Below are 26429 nucleotides of genomic sequence, written 5' to 3'. Positions count from 1 at the left end.
ATATTTTTTCCTATCTTTGAGCCATTTAATTTCCAAAATACATGAGAAACAAGAGCCCATTTGCCATGAAAATGATACAGAAGGGTAAAGGGCAGAGGTTGGGGGCAAAATAGAAAGCCTGCACTTCCCATGAAAGAGTGGGGCTAAGAATTATTAAGGAGTTGCTTCTAAGGTTTTCACATACATTCTTTAAAATCTCTTGTTGAGGAACTGGGCCATTGAATCCACACCAAAGTTAAAGCATAAAGCTGAAATGACTTTCTCACACATTTTCCTAGGATCACTCTAGGAATGATGGAGACAAGCAAGCTGATCTTGGACGCTCCCTATCCATACATGTGCTCAGCAGGATTTCATTTCTCATCGTTCTTAGCTTCTACTGACATTTATGTTGTCCTCATTCCCTCTCTTTCTGAAGTCCTATCAGCTTCCGGCTCCTCTCACAGTTCCTTTTAATGGTGACTTACTTTTTCTAACACATCTCTCCCTGCTTATTTCAACACAATTTTTTATTTGATTTGTACTCAAAACACCACTCTGTGTAGTGTTTAATTATTTATTCTTAGAAAGTTTGGTCTTATTTTCTTCTTTGAAGGGAGATTTTACATAAAATAATTTAAGGGATTTTTCTGTTTTCCAAAGTGGAGTGAGGTTTGAGAAGTTTCTTTGGCCCCCAACATGGTTTATCAGTAAAATCTTTTAATTTCAAACTTGAAGAAAACAATGCCCTCCCCCAATCCAGGAACTTTGCGTTTACCCAGGACATTTGCGCTCTCGACTGCTGATCCCAGAACTGCAGGTTCGGCTACAGGGACTCCACATGCTCCACTCTCCAGCCACGAGTCCAGGTGCTGAGGTCCTGCTGGTACACTCTCCAGCCTTACACCACTATTCCAAAAGTTATGTCTTAGGTGAACAAATCAGGGCACAACGGAAAATCATTCACTGGCCTATAGAGTCACTGGAATTGAGATTAAATCAGGTCTGCTAAGAACCCCAAACATGTGGAATTGCAAAAGACCAAAAATAAGTTGACACGTGCTTACTGTCATAGCAATACACTGGTCCAGTTCTCATGTCAGATCATACAGTCTTGTCATAAGAACAGCACACAGATATTTGTACTATAGCCCTGAGAATTTAGTACTTGTGACGGAGATAGGGCAAAGAAGGAATCTGGGGTTGTACAGCCAGGAAGAAAAACTAACACATTTTAAGAAACATAACAATTTAAAAGAGAGGACCAAAAAAGCATAGGGTCAAGTATCAATATAAGAATGGTACATAAGATATAAATGTCTTTAACTAGAATGAAGCAGACATTTTAGCAAATTTAGCAATTTTGATTTAAACTTTCAGTGATTCAGAGTACTCTCTTTCCTTGTAAATTAAAAAAAAAAGAGTATGGCTCAATTTTAGCACTTTCCTTTATATTGTTTTTTTTTTTTCTGAAAGTTTCTGTCAAATTCAAGCATTAACATTATAGCAAATTTTCTTTCAAAAGCTGTTTATTTGAAAGACTTGAACAATTAGACTTTCTGAAATTCTATCATTTCATTCCAATTATTCTATATGTTATTTGGTATCTATTAACTGAGAAAGACAGCAAAGAAAGAAGAGAAAGGAGTGTGCTCATTCTATTTTTTATATTTATTTTATCATTAACTTTAAACAAAAACAGCCAAAGAGGCTGTTTCTGTGGCCACCAAGGAATGGTTGCCAGGACTTTGTGGACAGATATTTATAATTTCTCTTTATTCCTGGAAAATCAGATCTATCATGATCATAGCAAACATATTAAAGGTAAAAATTAATTAAACAAAACCATGTTGGAAATAATAAGTAAAGATTAAACAAATTTAGATAAATGATTGTATAGTCACAAGGGTTGAGCAAGCTGATCCTTCCAGCCCTAAACGATATTTTGCACTAATGGCAACATGATTTATAAGGGATTTTGAAGAAATTATAGCAGCTCTCTGATTCTTAGTTTTCCCATTTCAAAATGTGAATGATAATCATATTGATATTTACCTAATAGAATTTTCAGAAGTTGAGTGAAACTAAGCACAATGCATAGTCCTTAGCAAAGATTTAATAAAGATTAACTATAATAAAAATACTAATAACAAATTATATATCATTATATTAATTTTATTAATAAGTTTCCAGAAATCTCACCAAAATTCTATTCATTCTGATCTTAACTGATCTGTTTCTTTAAAACTTATTTTGATAATGTTTTTGAATGCTGTTTTTAGAAGAGAGAACTTAGAAAACTATGCTACGTAGTTTTGTGTGAGCCCAGTTAATGCTTTTCTATGCAATAAAATAATCAGTTCCTGCAGATTTTCTCTAATAATGTCAGATTTTAAATTCAACCTTTTTTGGATTCAAGGAGTTTTAAATCCAGGCTTGGGAAAAAAAAAAAACAAAACCTCAACAACTCAGAGTGTATTGACATGCTAAGATTGTCATTAAATGAACTGAGATTTTATATGAAGATTCAGTCTGAAAACTGCAAAAGGAGGAAAACAGACTTTGTGAAAACTTTTAAACAACTTACTGGTTTTAAGGATTTAATGATGTTATGCCATTCATGGAAAAAAAAAATCCAGTGTGAAAGCTGTCAAATTTCAATTGGTCAAGTTGTTTTGGCCTAGGTGAAGGGTGTTTATTTTTCCCCCCGAGTGCATATCACAGCTCCTCGCCCATTTAGCAGTAAGCTGGCATTGAAAGGCTGGGCTAGAGCTCACAGCTGACTAAAAATATTCTGGGAAAGACCCAGATCTAGACTTGCACGTCATTTAAACTAGACACGTCTGGCAGATGAAGATAAATGGAAAGAGATATGCAAGCCAAATTTGCATATACAAATAAGTGAAATTTAAAGAAAGCATAGTATAATAGTTAAAGTTCATCCCCTTGCAGATAACCAGATCTCTGGACAAAACTATGGAGAACCTGCTTTTCTGTCTTCTAGGTGGTGCTGTGTTTCAACACTGGGCAAAGTGTTAAATGTTTTGTTTAAACTATTATACGAAATATTCTATTGGGTTTTACATAAAATGATCCTAATGCTTTTCATGAATTCTCTAGCAGGATGTTTTGTTTCATTTGTACTTTTTAGCTTCAAAAAATTATGCATGATTTAAAAAACTCAAAATTTCTCATATCGAATAATTCAGTCTGATTTATGAAAATGCTAAGGAAATATACAATATAGTTTATTTCTGGGACAGTACATGACCTAAAAAAGTTTGACTATATTTCTATTCTCTCAAATTTCTATGGGAATATGCCTAGGAAGTTGATGAAAACACTCAATTGGAAGAGGTTCATGAAGATGACAAAGGAAACATTATTCTCTCAACAAATCTTCTTGTACACACATTGTTAGATGAAAGAAGAGGAAGAAAAAAGGCAATAAACTGTCTCCATTTGCAAATTTGTGATTGTAAGGATATTACATCCTTCATTTTTTCAATCAAGAACGATGGTGGTAATTTCATCCTTTAGGAACTTAGGAAAGTAAATAATTGAAATATGTTACGTAGCATCCTTCAAAACAGTCTAAAATTCTAGTCAGTTGGTATTTAGCTTTCCTTCCCCATCCTCCAATTCCTAGAAAATATTTTAAGTAAAAAACATACATTTCTTGGTTTAAACCAAATCATTTATCAACTCTTGGATCTCTGTTAATATAAACATAAATACAGATGATAGTAGAGAAAAGGAGAAGAAAGAAAACAGGCTGCTTTTAATTTGGAAAATGCTGTCCATAAATAGTAGATAAATCCCTATCTTCAAAATCATTTTGAATTGGGACTTCCCTGGTGGTTCAGTGGTAAAGAATCCACCTTACAATGCAGGAGACACAGGTTCGATCCCTGGTCAGGGAACTAAGATCCCACATGCCATGAGGCAACTAAGCCCACGGGCCACAACTACTGAGCTCACGCGCGTTGCCACAAACTACAGAGCCCATGCGCCTTGGAGCCTACGTGCCACAACTAGATAGAGAAAACCCGCACGCCATAACTAGACAGAAGCCCATGAGCCGCAGTGAAGAGCCCATACGCCGCAACTAAAGACCCGACACGGCCAAAAATAAATAAATAAAATAAAATAAAATAAAATAAAATAAATCTCTTAAAAAATCATTTTGAATCATAGAATTCTGGTCAGCACCTTCTCAGACTTAATTATATACTCTTAGATGAACTAGTTATACAGCTAAATTAACATCACTAGAGTGTAAAACATTACAAAATTCTCAGCTTTGTTTCTTGGTTTGCCATGTACTGAGCTAGCAGTGTTTAGCGCGAGGTTGTAAGCATCCAAATATTTTATCCCTACAGCCCTCAACTGCAGAGTGTTGGAAGCTATTGTCAGGATGGCTCCTACAACAGCTGGAACAGATGGATAGTTGAAGAAGCCCACATGGCCTGAGGAACTGAGAAGTTCATTAGTTATTTCAATACACAAAGCATTACAGAACCACTAAGAGAATATCATTAGCACAATTATAGGGAAATAAAACATTTACGTTTAAAGAGTAATTACAATTTTGATTGCTGAAAGAATAAGTTTATTTTAGAGAACTAAAGAATGCAATTTATTTTCATAAATATCAGAAGAAAAAAATAGTAGAAAAATATTTAGGACACCAGATTATAAAAATGAACAGATTTTATATTGCTAATGAAGAACTAAGTAAGACAAATGGGTTGTGTGATGTTTGAAGACATGTGGCTGAATATTTGGTTATCTCTATTTATTACTGCTTTTCTGTTTCAGGGATGATGGAAATTATTGCTGGTGCAGAGTTTTATGACTCAAGCAATAAATTGCTCAGCATAATACCATGAGGCTTGCCCAATATACATACATTACTGTACTTTTGTGCATAATTAAAAAATAAATCCAAATTCTGACGCTCCATATAAGCTCACAGAAAACACATTTGGCAGTCTGTAAACAACTGACTGATATTCACAGAAGTTCTCTTTCAAGAAATCATTTTCTTACTGATTATATCTAGTGATAAAATATTTCTAGTCCTTTTTTATTATTTGGGACTTAATTTGTACATTTTTCGTTTTCTCATTAAAGAAATCACAGAAGTAATATGACAATATGCTTATGTCAAACAATCCAGAAATGTCAGGAGAAAAGTTATATTCACCCTCACTTCCCATTGCTTTATTCCATCCATCAATTCCACATCCCTCCCAAGAGTCAACTGCTAATTATAGTTTGGCGTTTATATTTTCAAACCATTTTCTATGAGTTTAAAAATATATACTCTGTGTGTATACTCACATCTGTATGCAAATTGTTTTATTCCCTAACTCTCAAATGGTATCATATAAAGTATCAGTTTTTTCTGACATGTCTCTATACAAACTATCATGTTTTATAGATGCTTTCAATTTAATACATATATATTTACCTCATTCTGTTAACAGCTACACTGGAACCATTCCTCTCCTGATGAATATTTTTGTTGTACCTCATTTCTCACCACAGCAAGTTGCATCCTGACATAAGCATGTATGTACGTGTGTTTGTGTGTGTACATGCACACGTGCCTATCTTTTTGTACAGGTATAAGTATTTACTTAGGACAAAATTCTAGAACTGGAATTGCTAGATTTCCATTTCTGTCCATTTTTCAAATTGATGTGCTTTTAAACTAGCCCTCTACACGACTTAATTTTTTTCACTAAGTAATTCACCCCAAGTAATCTTTATGTTGTTGATTCTTTTCAAATGTAGTAAAAATTCATGTTCTTCAGAGGCAAGTTTTCTGATCTTACATCTAATGAGTAAAGTAATAACTGTTCTACTTTCCCTTCATAGAATAAAAATTAGAAAATTATGTAAACTATTGAATGGTTATCTTTTGATTAAATTAACTGTAATTATAAGTTTATATGGGATCTAACGCCTTAATATTCTTCAAAAGAAAATTAATTTTCAATAGCAATTGAAATGATCTGGAGATGTGTACTAATACATTTCCATAGTCTTATGAAACACATTAGATTAAACAACTTAGACAGCCAAATGTTTACTAATCCCCCAGAATATTTTATTTATGTTGCTTGAAATGACAAGGAAAAACTATACTTGGTGGCTCTCCTAAGACAATATTTTATACTTTAAAGGATTCATTAGCTGAGTTTTACTATTTATGATTTATTTGTGAATCTTTTACTTATGTGTAATTTAATAGTAAAATATTTCATTTTTGTTAAAGTAATACATACATCCAACTCTCCACATTGTCATAATCAACAATAAAAAATTACTGCATTGATATTTTAAAAACCCATGGATTTGCAAAAATATAAGTGTTAAAATTGAAAATAGAGGAAATGCTGAAACTTTATATATACTGAAAGTATTACACTGGTGTTAAGAAAGATACATATGTAACTGGCAGAAGAAAATGTCTTACCAGTTACACTCATAACTAGTAAGGAGAAAATGCAAGTTTCTTAAGTTTCACTTAATATTCTTATTAATTTCAGGCAGCACCAATGACTTACCTTACCAGTGTCACAATCAGTTCCGTCCATTGGTGGATCTAGTTTGGTTCTGCATTCTTTTTCCCCTTCTACCTTGCACCACAACCCTGTGCAAATAACATGCTGAAAACAAGGGTATAATAACTAATAAGGGGAAGGCATCACATTTTTGAGGTTAAGTCAATAAGGTTTGAGAGAGCTCTTTTAACAGAACATCAGAAATGATTTGAAGAAAAATATACTTTAGGTACTTTTAATATTAAACTTATAATTGAAATAGTGTATGGCTTATTTATAGTGATGTGAAGACTGATACAAATAGAAAATCTGTTTCATAAATTTAAATATTTTAAAATTTCTTTAAATAAAACACATGTGATTACACAAGCTTAAGTAGCTACAGCAGAAAACTGTAAGCTAAAAATCATTATTTATACCATTATATGAACCAGGCTGGAAAAATTAAAGTAATGAGCTTATGGTATGATTTAGTACCTCCTATCTTAAAGCCTGTCCTCACTTATGCTTTGCTGTATGCCGACAAGCCATGTTAGTACTTCATTATTTCATCACATAGCTTTGGCCCCTGATGCAATACAGAGACTCTCAGTGGGCATATTTCCCCTGTTATCAGTCATTTTTACCTCAGTATGAATGAGTTCTAGGTACCCAGAATACATTTAACTTTTTCTAGGGAAAAGTTGAGGGAACAAACAAAAAATAGTGAGATAAAACAGCATAAACACAACACTGAAAGAATAGAACTCTATACTTGTGGCCACCCAGAGACAGATAAAGAGGCAAAACTACCACATACTTAAGGACTTTCTATTTCTATAGGATGGCTGAAGTTTTTTAGATACAAGCCTGTTATTAACAAATTACACAGAAATATCAAATCCATGCGGCATACTTAAAGCGACTGGAGTAATCTATCTTGAAGATGATTGTGTGACTACCTATCCAGATATTTGAAGTAAAGGCTGGAAGAAAGCAGGTTGATAAGGACAGAACAAGTAAGTGTTGATGTGAAAGACAGTCTTGAAAGGGTGAGAAGAACAGTCAGATGGGAGGAGTCATATAAGGGTAGGGAGTAGGGAACAAGATTTTAAAGACAGAAAAACCAGATCCTGAATGCCAGGACTCCATTTTTGGAGGGAAAAAGAAATCATTCAGCAGTTGACCAGCAGGTTGATAAGATAAAAAGGCTATTTTAGGGGGTTTACTCTGGGAGTGGTGTTCAAAACAAACTGAAAATCACTGTAAAGTTAAAATTAACTTATGACTCAAATCTACTAAATACTTTGGGAATCATAAATTTAAACTAAGATTTCAAGCAGGTCTATTACAACTCTCTGAATTTGTTACAACTCTCCAAATATTATTTTCCTATTCTTTCTTTATTTAAAAATGTAGATTTCTGAAATGTTTGTAAGTTCTTGAAAATTCAATAGTCTATGGCAGGAGTGTGGTATATTCTATTTATGCTATTTTATGTGCTGTGACAGATAGTTTTTCTGCTTCAAAATATTTCATACAAATATATCTTATTATATTTAGGATATGATTTAGCTTAATGTCTTTGCTTTTATGTCACATATCATTTACCAAAAATTCATCCAGGAACTAATTTTAAAGAATGCCTAAATGAAATAGCTTCTCTGCAATATTTTAGACTCTTGAAAATAAGCAGAGAGGTTGTTTATCGTGTACTTTTGTGGACACATTTATATTTGAATTAACAGATATCTAACCTGAGAATTTTAGTTCCTAAAAGTTTTTATTTTTTTCTCCAAGACATTCTTGTTAATGATATTTTATAATTATGAGGTCAAATGCTGAATTTTCCACCAAAGAAGAATTTTTCTTTATTAATATTCAATAAGGCTTAGTTGTGCTATAACATGAATTATTTTAGTCAAGTTCATTAGTTAACCAATGCATATTGAACTAAAAGGCAAATCTTGTCTATGCTGTAGTTTTAAAATCATACTTGCTTGTTGAACACTGAGGTGGCCTAAATTCTGACCTTCCACCATTAGCTTCTATTCAAAACAGCAGGTACTCTGATTCCCACTTGAGGCACTGAGAGCATAAAAGTAAACCTGGCAGCTTTTCAAGATAAGCACAGTCATACAGAATATATCTCTCATAGAGGAGATCTCTTTACCCTTTATGTTCTATAGTTCTGGGGATCTTTTGGTAAGTATATTATAGCCTCATTCTGAAAGATAACTCAGATTCAGGATTCAAACCAAACTGTAAAAAGTAAAGCAATAAAATAGTGAAGAAATGGAATGGACTGTTTTATCCTCGAGAAGTGCAACATCTCAGATGCGTGATGTTAGAACTATGTAATACCAAGCCCTTTCTTAAGAGGAGCAGGACTGGGTATTTTGTTAGAACCAAACACTCTGTATGTTACACAGGCCAGAGTCAAATCTTCTTTTCAACATAATTACTGAAATCACTTACTATGTCAATTAAGAAAAGAACTTCAAAACTTAAAATGCTGTGTACAGGAATCCAGGACAGAAATGTACAACTCAGCATTCCTTGCAAACTAATAAAAATAATACAACATTCCTTTTTTATTCCTCTATAATAAGAAATGACCCTTAAAAGCATACATAAATTTGGATGTTTATCTCAAGAAGCCTTTTAAAAAGTTTACATGAAAAAAAAAATTTCAATGGAATAATTTAAATGGACATGGATTAACTGTCCATGTATAGATCTCATAAAATTTATCTTCAAATACAACCTGTGTCCATGTCTTTCTTTTTTTTTTTTTTTTTTTTTTTGCTTTTCCCTAATGACCAGTGATGTGGTGTACTGTATTTTTTTTTTAATTTTTTTAATTAGTTTCTGCTTTATAACACAGTGAATCAGTCATACATATACATCTGTTCCCACATCCCTTCCCTCATGCATCTCCCTCCCTCCCACCCTCCCCATCCCACCCCTCCAGGCGGTCACAAAGCACCGAGCTGATCTCCCTGTGCTCTGTGGCTGCTTCCCACTATCTATCTACCTTACGTTTGGTAGTGTATATATGTCCATGCCTCTCTTTCACTTTGTCACAGCTTACCCTTCCCCTTCCCCATATCCTCAAGTCCATTCTCAAGTAGGTCTGTGTCTTTATTCCCGTTTTGCCCCTAGGTCCTTCATGACTTTTTTTTTTTTAAATTCCGTATATATGTGTTAGCATACGGTATTTGTCTTTCTCTTTCTGACTTACTTCACTCTGTATGACAGACTCTAGGTCTATCCACCTCATTACAAATAGCTCAGTTTCGTTTCTTTTTATGGCTGAGTAATATTCCATTGTATATATGTGCCACATCTTCTTTATCCATTCGTCCGATGATGGACACTTAGGTTGTTTCCAGCTCCGGGCTATTGTGAATAGAGCTGCAATGAACATTTTGGTACATGTCTCTTTTGGAATTATGGTTTTCTCAGGGTATATGCCTAGTAGTGGGATTGCTGGGTCATATGGTAGTTCTATTTTTAGTTTTTTAAGGAACCTCCATACTGTTCTCCATAGTGGCTGTACCAATTCACATTCCCACCAGCAGTGTAAGAGTGTTCCCTTTTTTCCACACCCTCTCCAGCATTTATTGTTTCTAGATTTCTTGATGATGGCCATTCTGACTGGTGTGAGATGATATCTCATTGTAGTTTTGATTTGCATTTCTCTAATGATTAATGATGTTGAGCATTCTTTCATGTGTTTGTTGGCAGTCTGTATATCTTCTTTGGAGAAATGCCTATTTAAGTCTTCTGCCCATTTTTGGATTGGGTTGTCTGTTTTTTTGCTATTGAGCTGCATGAGCTGTTTATAAATTTTGGAGATTAATCCTTTGTCAGTTGCTTCATTTGCAAATATTTTCTCCCATTCTGAGGGTTGTCTTTTGGTCTTGTTTATGGTTTCCTTTGCTGTGCAAAAGCTTTGAAGTTTCATTAGGTCCCATTTGTTTATCTTTGTTTTTATTTCCATTTCTCTAGGAGGTGGGTCCAAAAGGATCTTGCTGTGATTTATGTCATAGAGTGTTCTACCTATGTTTTCCTCTAAGAGTTTGATAGTTTCTGGCCTTACATTTAAGTCTTTAATCCATTTTGAGCTTATTTTTGTGTATGGTGTTAGGGAATGATCTAATCTCAAACTTTTACATGTCCCTGTCCAGTTTTCCCAGCACCACTTATTGAAGAGGCTGTCCTTTCTCCACTGTACATTCCTGCCTCCTTTATCAAAGATAAGTTGGCCATATGTGCGTGGGTTTATCTCTGGGCTTTCTATCCTGATCCACTGATCTATCTTTCTGTTTTTATGCCAGTACCAGACTGTCTTAATCACTGTAGCTTTGTAGTATAGTCTGAAGTCAGGGAGCCTGATTCCTCCAGCTCCGTTTTTCGTTCTCAAGATTGCTTTGGCTATTCGGGGTCTTTTGTTTTTCCAAACAAATTTTGAAATTTTTTGTTCTAGTTCTGTGAAAAATGCCAGTGGTAGTTTGATAGGGATTGCATTGAATCTGTAGATTGCTTTGGGTAGTAGAGTCATTTTCACAATATTGATTCTTCCAATCCAGGAGCATGGTATATCTCTCCATCTATTTGTATCATCTTTAATTTCTTTCGTCAGTGTCTTATAATTTTCTGCATACAGGTCTTTTGTCTCCTTAGGTAGGTTTTTTCCTAGATATTTTATTCTTTTTGTTGCAATGGTAAATGGGAGTGTTTTCTTGATTTCATTTTCAGATTTTTCATCATTAGTGTACAGGAATGCCAGAGATTTCTGTACATTAATTTTGTATCCTGCTACTTTACCAAATTCATTGATTAGTTCTAGTAGTTTTTCGGTAGCATCTTTAGGATTCTCTATGTATAGTATCATGTCATCTGCAAACAGTGACAGCTTTACTTCTTCTTTTCCAATTTGGATTCCTTTTATTTCCTTTTCTTCTCTGATTGCTGTGGCTAAAACTTCCAAAACTATGTTGAATAAGAGTGGTGAGAGTGGGCAGCCTTGTCTTGTTCCTGATCTTAGTGGAAATGGTTTCAGTTTTTCACCATTGAGGACAATGTTGGCTGTGGGTTTGTCATATATGGCCTTTATGATGTTGAGGAAAGTTCCCTCTATGCCTACTTTCTGCAGGGTTTTTATCATAAATGGGTGTTGAATTTTGTCGAAAGCTTTCTCTGCATCTATTGAGATGATCATATGGTTTTTCTCCTTCAACTTGTTAATATGGTGTATCACATTGATTGATTTGCGTATATTGAAGAATCCTTGCATTCCTGGAATAAACCCCACTTGATCATGGTGTATGATCCTTTTAATGTGCTGTTGGATTCTGTTTGCTAGTATTTTGTTGAGGATTTTTGCATCTATGTTCATCAGTGATATTGGCCTGTAGTTTTCTTTCTTTGTGACATCCTTGCCTGGTTTTGGTATCAAGGTGATGATGGCCTCGTAGAATGAGTTTGGGAGTGTTCCTTCCTCTGATATTGTTTGGAAGAGTTTGAGAAGGATGGGTGTTAGCTCTTCTCTAAATGTTTGGTAGAATTCGCCTGTGAAGCCATCTGGTCCTGGGCTTTTGTTTGATGGAAGATTTTTAATCACAGTTTCAATTTCAGTGCTTGTGATTGGTCTATTCATATTTTCTATTTCTTCCTGAGTCAGTCTTGGCAGGTTGTGCATTTCTAAGAATTTGTCCATCTCTTCCAGGTTGTCCATTTTATGGGCATAGAGTTGCTTGTAGTAATCTCTCATGATCTTTTGTATTTCTGCAGTGTCAGTTGTTACTTCTCCTTTTTCATTTCTAATTCTATTGATTTGAGTCTTCTCCCTTCTTTTCTTGATGAGTCTGGCTAATGGTTTATCAATTTTGCTTATCTTCTCAAAGAACCAGCTTTTAGTTTTATTGATCTTTGCTATCGTTTCCTTCATTTCTTTTTCATTTATTTCTGATCTGATTTTTATGATTTCTTTCCTTCTGCTAACTTTGGGATGTTTTTGTTCTTCTTTCTCTAATTGCTTTAGGTGCAAGGTTAGGTTGTTTATTCGAGATGTTTCCTGTTTCTTAAGGTGGGATTGTATTGCTATAAACTTCCCTCTTAGAACTGCTTTTGCTGCATCCCATAGGTTTTGGGTCGTCGTGTCTCCATTGTCATTTGTTTCTAGGTATTTTTTAATTTCCTCTTTGATTTCTTCAGTGATCACTTCATTATTAAGTAATGTATTGTTTAGCCTCCATGTGTTTGTATTTTTTACAGCTCTTTTCCTGTAATTGATATCTAGTCTCATAGCATTGTGGTCAGAAAAGACACTTGATACAATTTCAATTTTCTTAAATTTACCAAGGCTTGATTTGTGACCCAAGATATGATCTATCCTGGAGAATGTTCCATGAGCACTTGAGAAAAACGTGTATTCTGTTGTTTTTGGATGGAATGTCCTATAAATATCAATTAAGTCCATCTTGTTTAATGTATCATTTAAAGCTTGTGTTTCCTTATTTATTTTCATTTTGGAAGATCTGTCCATTGGTGAAAGTGGGGTGTTAAAGTCCCCTACTATGATTGTGTTACAGTCGATTTCTCCTTTTATGGCTGTTAGTATTTGCCTTATGTATTGAGGTGCTCCTATGTTGGGTGCATAAATATTTACAATTGTTATATCTTCTTCTTGGATTGATCCCTTGATCATTATGTAGTGTCCTTCTTTGTCTCTTCTAGTAGTCTTTATTTTAAAGTCTATTTTGTCTGATATGAGAATTGCTACTCCAGCTTTCTTTTGGTTTCCATTTGCATGGAATATCTTTTTCCATCCCCTTACTTTCAGTCTGTATGTGTCTCTAAGTCTGAAGTGGGTCTCTTGTAGACAGCATATATATGGATCTTGTTTTTGTATCCATTCAGCCACTCTGTGTCTTTTGGTGGGAGCATTAATCCATTTACATTTAAGGTAATTATCGATATGTATGTTCCTATTCCCATTTTCTTAATTGTTTTGGGTTCGTTATTGTAGGTCTTTTACTTCTGTTGTGTTTCTTGCCTAGAGAAGTTCCTTTAGCATTTGTTGTAAAGCTGGTTTGGTGGTGCTGAACTCTCTCAGCTTTTGCTTGTCTGTAAATGTTTTAATTTCTCCATCAAATCTGAATGAGATCCTTGCTGGGTAGAGTAATCTTGGTTGCAGGTTTTTCTCCTTCATCACTTTAATTATGTCCTGCCACTCCCTTCTGGCTTGTAGAGTTTCTGCTGATAGATCAGCTGTTATCCTGATGGGGATTCCCTTGTGTGTTATTTGTTGTTTTTGCCTTGCTGCTGTTTATATGATTTCTTTGTGTTTAATTTTTGACAGTTTGATTAATATGTGTCTTGGCGTATTTCTCCTTGGATTTATTCTGTATGGGACTCTCTGTGCTTCCTGGACTTGATTAACTATTTCCTTTCCCATATTAGGGAAGTTTTCAACTATAATCTCTTCAAATATTTTCTCAGTCCCTTTCTTTTTCTCTTCTTCTTCTGGAACCCCTATAATTCGAATGTTGGTGCGTTTAATGTTGTCCCAGAGGTCTCTGAGACTGTCCTCTGTTCTTTTCATTCTTTTTTCTTTATTTTGCTCTGCAGCAGTTATTTCCACTATTTTATCTTCCACCTCACTTATCCGTTCTTCTGCCTCAGTTATTCTGCTATTGATCCCATCTAGAGTATTTTTTATTTCATGTATTGTGTTTTTAATCGATGCTTGATTCATCTTTAGTTCTTCTAGGTCCTTGTTAACTGTTTCTTGCATTTTGTCTATTCTATTTCCAAGATTTTGGATCTGGGAAATAGAATCTTGGATCACCTTTACCATCATTATTCTGAATTCTTTTTCAGGTAGACTGCCTATTACGTCTTCATTTGTTAGGTCTGGTGGGTTTTTATCTTGTTCCTTCTCCTGCTGTGTGTTTTTCTGTCTTCTCATTTTGCTTATGTTACTGTGTTTGGGGTCTCCTTTTTGCAGGCTGCAGGTTCGTAGTTCCCGTTGTTTTTGGTGTCTGTCCCCAGTGGCTAAGGTTGGTTTAGTGGGTTGTGTAGGCTTCCTGGTGGAAGGTACTAGTGCCTGTGTTCTGGTGAATGAGGCTGGATCTTGTCTTTCTGGTGGGCAGGTCCACGTCTGGTGGTGTGTTTTGGGGTGTCTGCGGACTTTTTATGATTTTAGGCCACCTCTCTGCTAATGGGTGGCGTTGTGTTCCTGTCTTGCTAGTTGTTTGGCATAGGGTGTCCAGCACTGTAGCTTGCTGGTCGTTGAGTGAAGCTGGGTGCTGGTGTTGAGATGGAGATCTCTGGAAGATTTTCGCCGTTTGATATTATGTGGAGCTGGGAGGTCTCTTGTGGACCAGTGTCCTGAAGTTGGCTCTCCCACCTCAGAGGCACAGCACTGACTCCTGGCTCCTCAATTTGGGATGATTTGTTGTCTATTCATGTATTCCACAGAAGCAGGGTACATCAAGTTGACTGTGGAGCTTTAATCCGCTGCTTCTGAGGCTGCTGGGAGAGGTTTCCCTTTCTCTTCTTTTTTATCACAGCTCCTGGGTCTCAGCTTTGGATTTGGCCCCGCCTCTGCGTGTAGGTCGCCGGAGGGCGTCTGTTCTTCGCTCAGACAGGACAGGGTTAAAGGAGCAGCCTCTTCGGGGACTCTGGCTCACTCAGGCCGGGCGGGAGGGAGGGGCACGGAGTGCGGGGCGAGCCTGCAGCGGCAGAGTTCGGCGTGACGTTGCACCAGCCCGAGGCGCGCCGTGCGTTCTCCCAGGGAAGCTGCCCCTGGATCCCGGGACCCCGGCAGTGGCGGGCTGCACAGGCTCCCGGAAGGGCGGTGTGGACAGTGACCTGCGCTCGCACACAGGCTTCTTGGCGGCGGCAGCAGCAGCCCCAGCGTCCCACGCCCGTCACTGAGCTCCGCGCTTTCAGTCGTGACTCGCGCCCGTCTGTGGAGCCCCTTTAAGCAGTGCTCTTAAACCCCTCTCCTCGCGCACCAGGAAACCAAGAGGGAAGAAAAAGTCTCTTGCCTCTTCGGCAGCTCCAGAGTTTCCCCGAACTCCCTGCCGGCTAGCTGTGGCACATTAGCCCCCTTCAGGCTGAGTTCTCGCCGCCAGCCCCAGTCCTTTCCCTGCGCTCTGACCGAAGCCCGAGCCTCAGCTTCCAGCGCCGCCCGCCCTGGCGGGCGAGCAGACAAGCCTCTCGGGCGGGTGAGTGCCGCTCGGCACCGATCTTCTGTGCGGGAATCTCTCCGCTTTGCCCTACCCAGGTATGTGGGGAGTTTCTTGCCTTTTGGGAGGTCTGGGGTCTTCTGCCAGCATTCAGTAGGTGTTCTGTAGGAGTTGTTCCACGTGTAGCTGTATTTCTGGTGTATCCGTGGGGAGGAAGGTGATCTCCGCGTCTTACTCTTCCGCCATCTTACCCGGAAGTCCATGTCTTTCTTTATAGCAAATAGTTCCATTAAGATGTTATGAATTTTATGTTAAAATAAAAAAATCTTAAGTGCATATGCATGGAAGTAGCAATTAAATCTCAGACATGTAACTCCTTGTTCATCCATAAATTATCTTTCAAACTACAATCTCAATAATGTAACATTTGATTGCAAGTGTAATTCAGTATGGAATAATATTTTCAAAAACAATCTTTTCTATCACAGAACAGCTTGGTATTATTAAGGATGGAAGAGAGGAAAAAAGTAAGGGAGAGAGAAAGAGAGGTATTTAAAAAATAGAGTACAAAGACTCAAAAGAAATTTAAAAAACTGAAATCTAGTTTTTTATGAATACTAATAAAATTGAAAATTAATCAAGAAAAAAAGAGAAGGCAAAAAGAAACACTATTAGGAATAAAAAATGAAGGCATAAGTACAGATGACATAAAGTTTAAACAGAAGTAGGGAGACATTATGAACAACTTTATGCCAAAAAACTTTAGAATGAATATGAAATGGAAAAATATTTTTTAAAAATTTACAAAAAACTTGCTAAAATGGACTTAAGAGGAACTAGAAAAGCTGAAACTATTGCCTAACCATAGAATAATTAAAAGTGACCATTAAAAATCTTCCCACAAAGAATACATCTGATCCAAAAACTTAAATTGTCAATTTACATAAACTGTCTAGAGAACAGAAAAAGAAGCAATATTCCTAAACACACTTTATGATACTCAAACCAGACAGGAGTTTTAAAAGAAAATGAAAATAGTGATCTACCTCATTTACAAACTTAGATTTAAATATTCTACACAATTTTTACCAGATGGAATCCAACAATCCATGAAAAAAGGATGATCATGATCATGTTGGGTTTTTCTTGGAATGCAAGGCTACTATAATACTAGAGATTTGATTAACATAATCAAGCACATCAAAAACTTCAAACTCTATGATTTTTGTATCTCTAGATACAAAGCTTGTGACACAATTCAACATCCATTCATTTAAAAAAAAGTCAGCAAACTAACCACTGAAGAACACATCTTCAAAATTAATGGACCTCTGGACATCTATAAAAATCTACAGCAAACATCGTTAAAAAACCGTGAAATGTTGAAAGTTTCCTTTTAAGATTAGGAAAATAGCAAAGATGGCATCTTGGCACAAACATAAAAAAAGTGAATACATGGTGTATTTAAAGTGGTAAGAGGAAAAAAATAACTGTCAATCTAGAGTCCTGAACTCAGCTAAAACTCAGCTAAAACTCAAGACTGAAGGTTAAATAAAGACTCTTTCAAGGAAACAGAAACTGAGTGTTTACCACCAACAGATCTTCCCAAAAGGAACTTCTAAATGGTGTATTTCAAGAAGAATATGACCTCATAGGAAAGGGCTGAAAAGCACTTGTGATCAAAGAACCTGACAAAAATGAGGATAAATCTAAATAAACATTGATTACATAAAGCAATAATAATTGGACTTTAGCCATTATTATTAACCTTTTTAATGGGAAGAAATACTAAAAATCTAGCACATTTACATCTCAAAAACTTTATCCCTTAGCAGAAATGATTTGACCACTAACAGTTAAATATTTAAATTTGATGTCTTCTCTTTTACCTCCTTCACTCCATATACTTTATGGCTGCTAGAGGTAGGTGTTGAGTAACAGACATTGGAAGAAAAATGTAGTCTATGCATAGCCAACAAATGAAGCAGCATGCTGCAAAGGACCCCTCAATAGAACACATCTTAGAGTGTTAAAGAAAATCAAGGAGTAAGAAGAAATTTAGAGAAAGGAGAACTGTCAATACCTAGTTAATGAAGCCCCAAAGAAAAGAAAAAAAAAGTGGGAAGGAACTATTTGAAATATTTGAAAGAAAAATGATCCAGAATTTCCTTGTGTGAAAGAGAAATGTAAGATAAAAATATTCCTCTTCTGGAATGGTGGATAAGTTCCCAGAAGACCAACCCTCCAGCAGCTAACAACCATAAACCGTGGAACAAGTGCAAAAAACTACTTCCTGGTGGTTCTGGAACGTGAACAAAGGCAGGTAAATTGTTTAGGGGAGCCGACTGGCATAAGTTGAGTTCACCATCTTTGTGGCTTTGATCTGATAGTGATTTGTGGTCATGACATGACACAATGGCTAAAGCAACATATGCCATCTTTTTAGACTCATGAAGACAGAAACTGAGGTAGTCAAAGCTGCCAAAACCTGAAGGGACAATCCCAAAAGGAAGAGAGTCAGAGAAGTTTAGGTCTTTAGGTGGCACCTGTACCATACATGCGAGGGACACACCCCAAATAGCCCAGATAAGGAAAGAGTGAGCTGATCCAACATATGAGGTGCTATCCACAGTAGGCAAGATAGTTTCCAGTTTGAGTCTAACAAAGTTAATTCCCTGTGAAAACAAAAACCAAAACACTATTTGGAGGAATATAACAGAATCCAGAGTATCTGCTGCAATAGGGGTCAGCTAACTTTTTCTGTAAAGTGCCAAATAGTATACAGTTTAGGCTTGTGGGCCACACGATCTCTGTTGCAACTATTCATCACTGTCATTGTAGTTTGAAGGCAGCCAAATAGAACGTGTGAACAAATGGGGGTGACTGTGTTCTAGTAAAACTTTATTTACAAAAATAGGCAGCCAGTCCCTACCCCATAGTTTGCAAAAAATTAATATATTAATATATAATATGTTAATGTATTAATATTGTAGAATAAAAACATATGTGTACACAAATAATCATTCACAAATCTTCTGAGTAGCCTTACTCATAATAGCTAACATCCCAGATGTCTACTAAGAGGTGAACTGATAAACAAAACAGTTATATACCAGTGGAATACTATGCATCAAGAAAAAAGAACTAATTACTCATACACATAAAAAGATACAAAGAATGTCTGACTTTTGAATGCAGAGGAAAATTTGGTTTCTCCAATGTAAAGTAGGAGAGGAGAACAAGAGTAAAAAGTAGAGCATAAATAAGAAACACAAACACAAAATAAGCTGACAATAAAAATCCTAAAAAAACATTAATTTAAATCAATGTAAAAAATGTTAAGCTAGCTGATGAAAATACCAAAAAATGGTTACATTGGTTTAAACAGAAAAATATAAAATCTAGCAATTGCTTTTCTCTAGTAAACATACCCATCTATCCATACCCATATTTGTATTTATGTTTTATTTGGCAAGGTTGAAGATAAAGATGTGACAAATATTAGCCAGGATAATGGTTTTAATGCCAGACAAAATAGATTTTAAGACACAAGTCATAAAAAATGCAGAAAAGAAAAACAGATTAACAGATTAAAAACCATAAATATGTATGCACCTATAATATAATTCAACATTATATAAGGTAATAACTGACAGAAATACAGGGAAAAATAAATAAATCAGTAGTTTGAGTTGGATATTTTAACACGTCTGTCAGTTACTAATGGATCAATAAAACCAAATAAGCAAACAGATATTTTGAATAATAATAATATACTTCATCTAAGATCTAGTGACAGATAATGAACTTCAAAAACCACACATTCTTCAGCAGAAGACCTAAACAGACATTTCTCCAAAGAAGATATACAGATGGGCAACAGGCACATGAAAAGATGCTTAATAGCTAATTAGTAGAGAAATGCAAATCAAAACTACAATGAGGCATCACCTCACACCAGTAAGAGTGGTCATCATCCAAAAGTCTACAAATAATAAATGGTGGAGAGGGTAGAGAAAAAGGAACCCTCTTACACTGTTGGTGAGAATGTAACTTGGTGTAGCCACTATGGAAAACAGTATGGAGGTTCCTTAAAAAACTAAAAATAGAGTTACCATATGATCCAGAAATCCCATTCCTGGGCATATATCCAGAGAAAACTCTAATTTGAAAAGTTACATGCACCCCAATATTCATAGCAGTACTCTTTACAATAGCCAGGACATGGAAGCAACCTGAATATCAACTGACAGATGACTGGATGTAGAAGGTGTGGTGTGTATATGTGTGCACGTGCGTGTGTGTGTATATATACATACATATATACATATATATGATGGAATATTATTCAGCCATAAAAAGAATGAAATAATGTCATTTGTGGCAACATGGATGGACCTACAGATTATCATATTAAGTGAAGTAAGTCAGACAGAGAAAGATAAATATCATATGATTTCACCTATATGTGGAATCTAAAAAAAATGATACAAATGAACTTATTTACAAAACAGAAAGAGACTCACAGATATAGAAAACAAACTTATGTTTACCAAAGGGGAAAGAGGGGAAGGGATAAACCGGGTGTTTGGGTTTAATGGATACACACTACTCTATATGAAATAGAGAAACAACAAGGACCTACTGTATAGCACAGGGAACTATATACAGTATCTTGTAATAACCTATAATGGAAAGGAATCTGAAAAAGAATATATATATACACATACACACACAAAAAAAACCAAAACAAAAACAGCACAACTTAATTGGAGAACTTGATGGATTCAACCACTTCAAAATTTTAAAATGACATTGTATAAAAAATTAACACACAATGACATACTTTAAGGAAGTGTCACCTAGAATATAGAAAGAATTCCTGCAAATCAGCAAGAAAAACAGAAAGTTTACAAAATGGGCAAAATGTAAATAGGCAATTTGCAGAGATAGAGATCCAAAAAATAAAAGCCCATGTCAATAAGGAGGCATGAAAAAAAAATAGTCCTAAGGAAAAAAATTAAAGAGCTAGATTATCTAGACAAATAATGTGCCATCAAACTCATGTACTCACATACCGTGTAGGACTAAAGCTCAAAGAATAGGATGAAGCTTTGATTAGATGGCAAAACAGGCAGATTCAATTCCTGGTAGCTTTAACCAACCATAACTTTATTGATCTTATAGGAAGAAAGGACAATAAAAATCTTCAACTTCACCAATCTTAACATGATTTATCAATGATACTGTATTAGTTGCCCAAACAACTATTTTCCATCAAGGGATATTTCATGCTTTTTTAGCCCTAATTCCTATTGCCTCTGGAATTTCACAATGCCAAATCACAGAGATTCAATCTTCTAGAATTCTTCATAAGGTACTCATTTCAATGCCAGCGTGTTCATTAGATCAAATGAGAGATTTTAGAAGTCCTACATACTTTGATATATTAAGTCGATATAAGAGAAATGTAAAACTAGAACTTTACATGGTACTTTCACTTTAAGTCATCATATGATTCAATTACACTAGAAAGTTTTTGATACAATATAATATGTATGCAACTCACATTGTGCCTAGTCCAAAACCAAAGGCAGAACCTTAAGTTTCCTGGAGGTCTTCATTTTTTTTTTTTTAGCAAACTTCCTTCTTACTCAAATAATGTAACTCTCAAGCAGCCACTTCTTATTGGTTCTAAGGAAACATCCATACTCCTGTATTCCTAGCCAGGCTAAGTAATTTTAGGCAGCTATTAAGATAACTTGATGCAGTTGTAGCTGGCTCAGCCTCTAGATGCCAGATGGTCTAGAGGCACCAAATGCTTAGGACTCAGGAATAAGGTCATCCGAGAAGTTAGCATATTCATGCAGAAGAGTGAGCAATTATTGCTGACGGTCGAGATGTTTCACAAGCATCTCTACAGCTATGCCTTTAAACATTTTGCAGATGTAAGTTGCTATCCTAAGGGTAAATTTATATCATTAATTAGATCAGCATGTACATAATGTTGGAGTCCCTAGTGCTTGTATATAACTATTTGTCAGTAAGAATGGAAGAGCAATATCTAATTCAAATACTATGGGCCAACTACCATTGTCTCATATTGTACCAGAAACACACATGTTGAAATGTTGCTGCAAATCATTACTCCATGCAGCTCAACACTTATTTATAACTGAATGGAGATATAAGATGGACATAAGGATGCCTGATTAACTCATGTGTAAGCTGTGAAACATAAGCTACATACCCTTATAGGTTGTTATTTATGGAGCCATTGAATTAATATTTTATATGGTTATCTTTATATTCTCTGGACATATTATATATCTAAGAATCAACTATTTCTATGAGTAAAATTTTAGAGTTATTATTCCATCATTCAGTTGATTCACTTATTAATTTAACAAACACTTACTGAGCACTCTTTTAGGTGCCAGAGGTACAGTGATAAAAAGGACTGACAACTCTTTTGATGTTATGGAGCTTGCCTTCTAGGAGATTCATTTTGTATAAAGTCTAGATGACAGACTGGTAGATATGGCGACTTCACGTGTATCCCCTTGAAAGTGTACATGAGTGGCATAACGCGCTGAACTATTCTATCCTCTGCACTTGTAACTACTTCCTCTTATATTTTTAACTTCTACCTCCTTACCCTCAGGTGTTCAGGGATGTCAAGAAAGCATCAAGTAACAGTGTCCCAAACTCAGTGGGAAAAACATAGCAATTGCATATTCTCAGACTTCATTTTACTCCCCTTGTCTTCAGCTTTTGGAATTTCTAATCATTTCCACTGTGAAAAATGTCTTCACTTAGCCTTCAAGATCTTACTTTCTCTTGGTTCGATTCCTATCAATAGACTTCTTCAGAGTTTTAATTGTTGCTTTCTCCTTATTTTCCTAACCTCTAAATACTGTAGTGATTAAGTTCTCAGTCTTCGAATTATTCCTCTTCTAACTAATTTCCTAGTGTCATCATTTAATATCATGTCTTCAGTATCTCCTACTTGTTGAGGACTTCCAGATAGATATCTATTCTGGACCTACAAACATCTCTACTTGGATGTCCAATGGACATCTTAAACTTAAAATATGAACCTAACTCCATGCCAGTGCATTTGCTTTCTGTTTCTTCTTGCTACATTTTTCCCAAGATAAATGCATGGCTGGCTACCTAACTTCCTTCAGATTTCTAAGCAAATGTCACTTGCTTTAGGAAGCCTTCCCAGATCATCCTGTATAAAATAGCACCATTCCCACCCTCCCATCCCTGGTTGTATTCCCTGTCTTTGTTACCTGAACTTATACTTCTCCAAAACACTTATTACTAACTGACATATTATATACGTATGTACTTATTGTCTGTTTCCCCAGCTAAAATTAAGCTCCAGGAAGCTGGGGGTTATTTCCTACTGTGTTATTAGTACACAGAACAGCACCTGGAAAGTAGCTGGAACTCAATAAATATTTATCAAATCAATGACTGAATTTTTAAATAATCTCTTCTGTGGCTCTATCTACCTATTTACCTACCTACCTACCTACCTACCTAATTTCTATGCTTTGCAAGCTGCACTGATTTGGGATGGAAATGATGATTTTTCAAAGGTGGTATCAGAATGCTGTTTTGGATTTTGGAATGAAAGAAGTCCAGCCTCTTAGTGCTAAGAGACTTCGGAAGATAATATAGCTCCATTTCTTGTTCTATAGAGTGTGGCTTAGAAAAAAAAGAGTTTTGACTAAGGTTACATAACTAATAAGAGGCAGAACCACTGTTAGAGCCCAGGCTTCATGCCTTTCCAGCCAGTGCTCTCCAACCAAACCCCTATTAGGAGGCATTGCTTCTCCCTGGCTGCCCACAGCAGCCCAATCCTTTCTGGCATTATTTTAAAATTGTCCTTAATGAATTACACACAGATAGAACTAGAGAAAAATCTGGTTTTATGAATAAAAATGTCACATACAGATAATTTCAGGGGAAAAAAGGAAAACATTTCTGGATACTTAAGACCTAAAACTTAACTCTGTTTGCAAAATGACTAGTTTAAAACAAGGCAACATCCTAGGATATTAAGAAACGGATTTAATATCCCCTAACAAATAGTTATACTTTCATAGGTGGAGAAAAAATCCACGCAGGTAGGTTAGTGAGAAACAACCATATAAATAGAGGAAATAGCCTAGAAAAGTTAAAAAAAAATCAATTAAAATATTTCTTGACCCTGATGGTGTAGGTGCTGTAAGGGATAAAGCAAATTCAGTCTAAATACAGGATCTGATCTAAGGTTTTTCCCATACAAAGACACAAAGTAAAGAAGTTTGAATTCCATAAGAAGCAGTAGAGCATAGTGGTTACATATACTCTATTCTTTGGATTTGCATCTAACACTCCCTCTGCATAGATGTAATAACTTAATTGTGTTATTTAACTTCTACAGGCCTCAAACTGTTGATCTGTAAAACAGGATTAAATATCAACTATGGCATATAATTGTTATAAGAATCAAAATAGGTCATAAATCTAAATGATTTACACACTGTGGCATCCATTTTAGAGTTCAAAATATTATGGAATGGTACTAGTAAAATTTAACTAACTGCAATATATAATTAAAAATAATTTTTAAAACTTTAAAAAATAGTATTTATGAAAAATGATCTAAAATTTACCAAAATCACATTTGTAGTTGATCATTTGCTGAGTTTTTCTAACACTTGGGGTACTTTATAAAACATGAACAATTTTCATTGATCAAGTCTATCAATTTTCTGTACTACATGAACTGAAACCATCTCCTATGCAATAGTATGATAGTAATCATAGGCAGCCTACTCTGTTTTCCAAAACATGATAATTTCAGCATGTAGATGTGTTTGCCTACAAAACCAAACTTGTGGACCTCAAAACATTCATTTTACCATGACGATTTAAGAAAGAAGATTGTGACCCAATTTTTGATTGTCTAAAGTCCTTGGAGATGAGAGTAGATTGAACAAGATTGGTAGATGAGATCAGAGAGGTATTAGGACAGATAATACAAAGTCAACCTGGCTACTGCTGTAATTATCACACCCAATGCTAAGCTCCAAGGATCCATTGGTCTGCCACATGTGAACCCTTGGGTGTCCAGTCACAATCACACACCTATATCAGTTCCTCTTGAGGTCTAATATTGCCAGATGAGTATTACAGTCTATACATTCTTTCACATGTCACATTTAATGGAGCTCCAAGTTCTTCACACATTCACTTATTTTAATCTTAAGTCAAATATTCACTGAGTGCCTACCATGTGCTAGCCATTGGACTAGGTGCTGGAGAGACACTCTGCCCCCCTGGAGCTTACACACTAGGGTGGGAAATTAATAAGAGGAAAGTAACAAACAAGTGAATAACTCCTTTGATAAGAACAATGAAGCAGAGAGAGCATATGTCATAATGCTGTATAACCTTTTCCTTATAATGAATTTTAATTATTCTGCCAGTAATCCAAGACAGCATTATCTTCAACAAAGCCAAACTCCTTTGAGGTAATCACAGAAACTTAGGTACAGTGAAATACAGCTATCAATTCACTCTAAGCATGATTATCAGTTGAAGCCTGAAATACAAAGTGTGCGTGAGTATGTGTATTGGAAAGAGGTAGGAAGAAATGGGCAGCTAGGGGATGAACTTCAGGAAGACAGAAGAAAAGAAAAAAGGAAGGGTAAATAGAGCTAAATTCTTACATCAATTATGAAGGTCATTTTGCTCAATCTTTCAGATTTTAGATTTTTCTAGTATGGGACAATTGGCCTTTCAGAGTAACTAGTGACTGAATACTAATATAAAGACATTGTTTAGTTCACCATCAGACACTTACCGTTTTCCTCTAGTTTAACTATTTAGAAATGTACTCTCTAATTTTTATTCCTATAGAACATATTTTTAACAATTTATTTTCAGAGTTAAAAGACATAATCCTTCCTCCAAAATTACATGTTCATATATTGTTTTTATTACATTTTCACCCAGTTACCTACCATGTAAGCAAGTAAGAGATTTAAAACTAAAGCAATGAACTGGCATAATACAAAGACTTTTCTGACTTCAATGTCATTTTTGAAGTAGAAATTCTTGGGTCATTCCTTCCTGGCTTTAATTAAATACCAACACCTATTTCTATCACTTTCAAAATGTTAGGGGGAAAATGCAGAAACCTTTTCTTAGAAAATCCTTTCCAATACTGGGATGCTTTGAAGCCACAAACTCTAAAATAAAGTCATCTTCCCCTCCTCCAACCAATACTTCTAAATAATGGATGTGAACATACACTTAAAAAAAATCCTACCTGGATACAACTCTTACCTGCATCTCTTGACAAAAGGAAGCCAATGGCCCAAAGAGAATCTGACATTGCTCGTCAGCAGTGTATGTCATCTCTGGCAACTTGGAGGGAACCATCACGGAATTGACACTCTGGGGATTTGTCTGTAGCAAGCAGTTACTGGCCTTTGACCTGGCGATATGCAGATATGTGTAACATTTTGAATTAACTGCAAAAAGGTGTTATAATTAGTTAACACAGCAACAGGAAACATTTCGATACTACTAAAATATGTTCTTACTTTTATTTATAAGCTCTTCTATTGAATGCTCATAGAAATTATCCCATGTATGAGAATCATTTGTTTATAATTATTACGATAAA

The 26429-nt window shown here is 35.5% G+C and overlaps 1 protein-coding gene across 1 annotated transcript in view; it reads right to left on the bottom strand.

The window, feature by feature from the left end:
* The window catches only part of ADAMTS19 (ADAM metallopeptidase with thrombospondin type 1 motif 19), a gene marked incomplete at its 5' end in the record, with an annotated part of 287542 nt that overhangs the window by 112233 nt on the left and 148880 nt on the right, over positions 1-26429 (bottom strand). Inside the window, 3 exons of the mRNA XM_081232610.1 lie at positions 758-888; positions 6558-6659; positions 26087-26237. Coding sequence (XP_081088736.1) covers positions 758-888; positions 6558-6659; positions 26087-26237 — 384 coding nt within the window. The remainder of the gene's footprint in view (positions 1-757; positions 889-6557; positions 6660-26086; positions 26238-26429) is intronic.

This window comes from Mesoplodon bidens (assembly GCF_964165515.1).
Source record: "Mesoplodon bidens genome assembly, chromosome: 4".
Classification (NCBI taxonomy): Eukaryota; Metazoa; Chordata; class Mammalia; order Artiodactyla; family Ziphiidae; genus Mesoplodon; species Mesoplodon bidens.
This window is presented reverse-complemented; position numbering and strand designations above follow the sequence as displayed.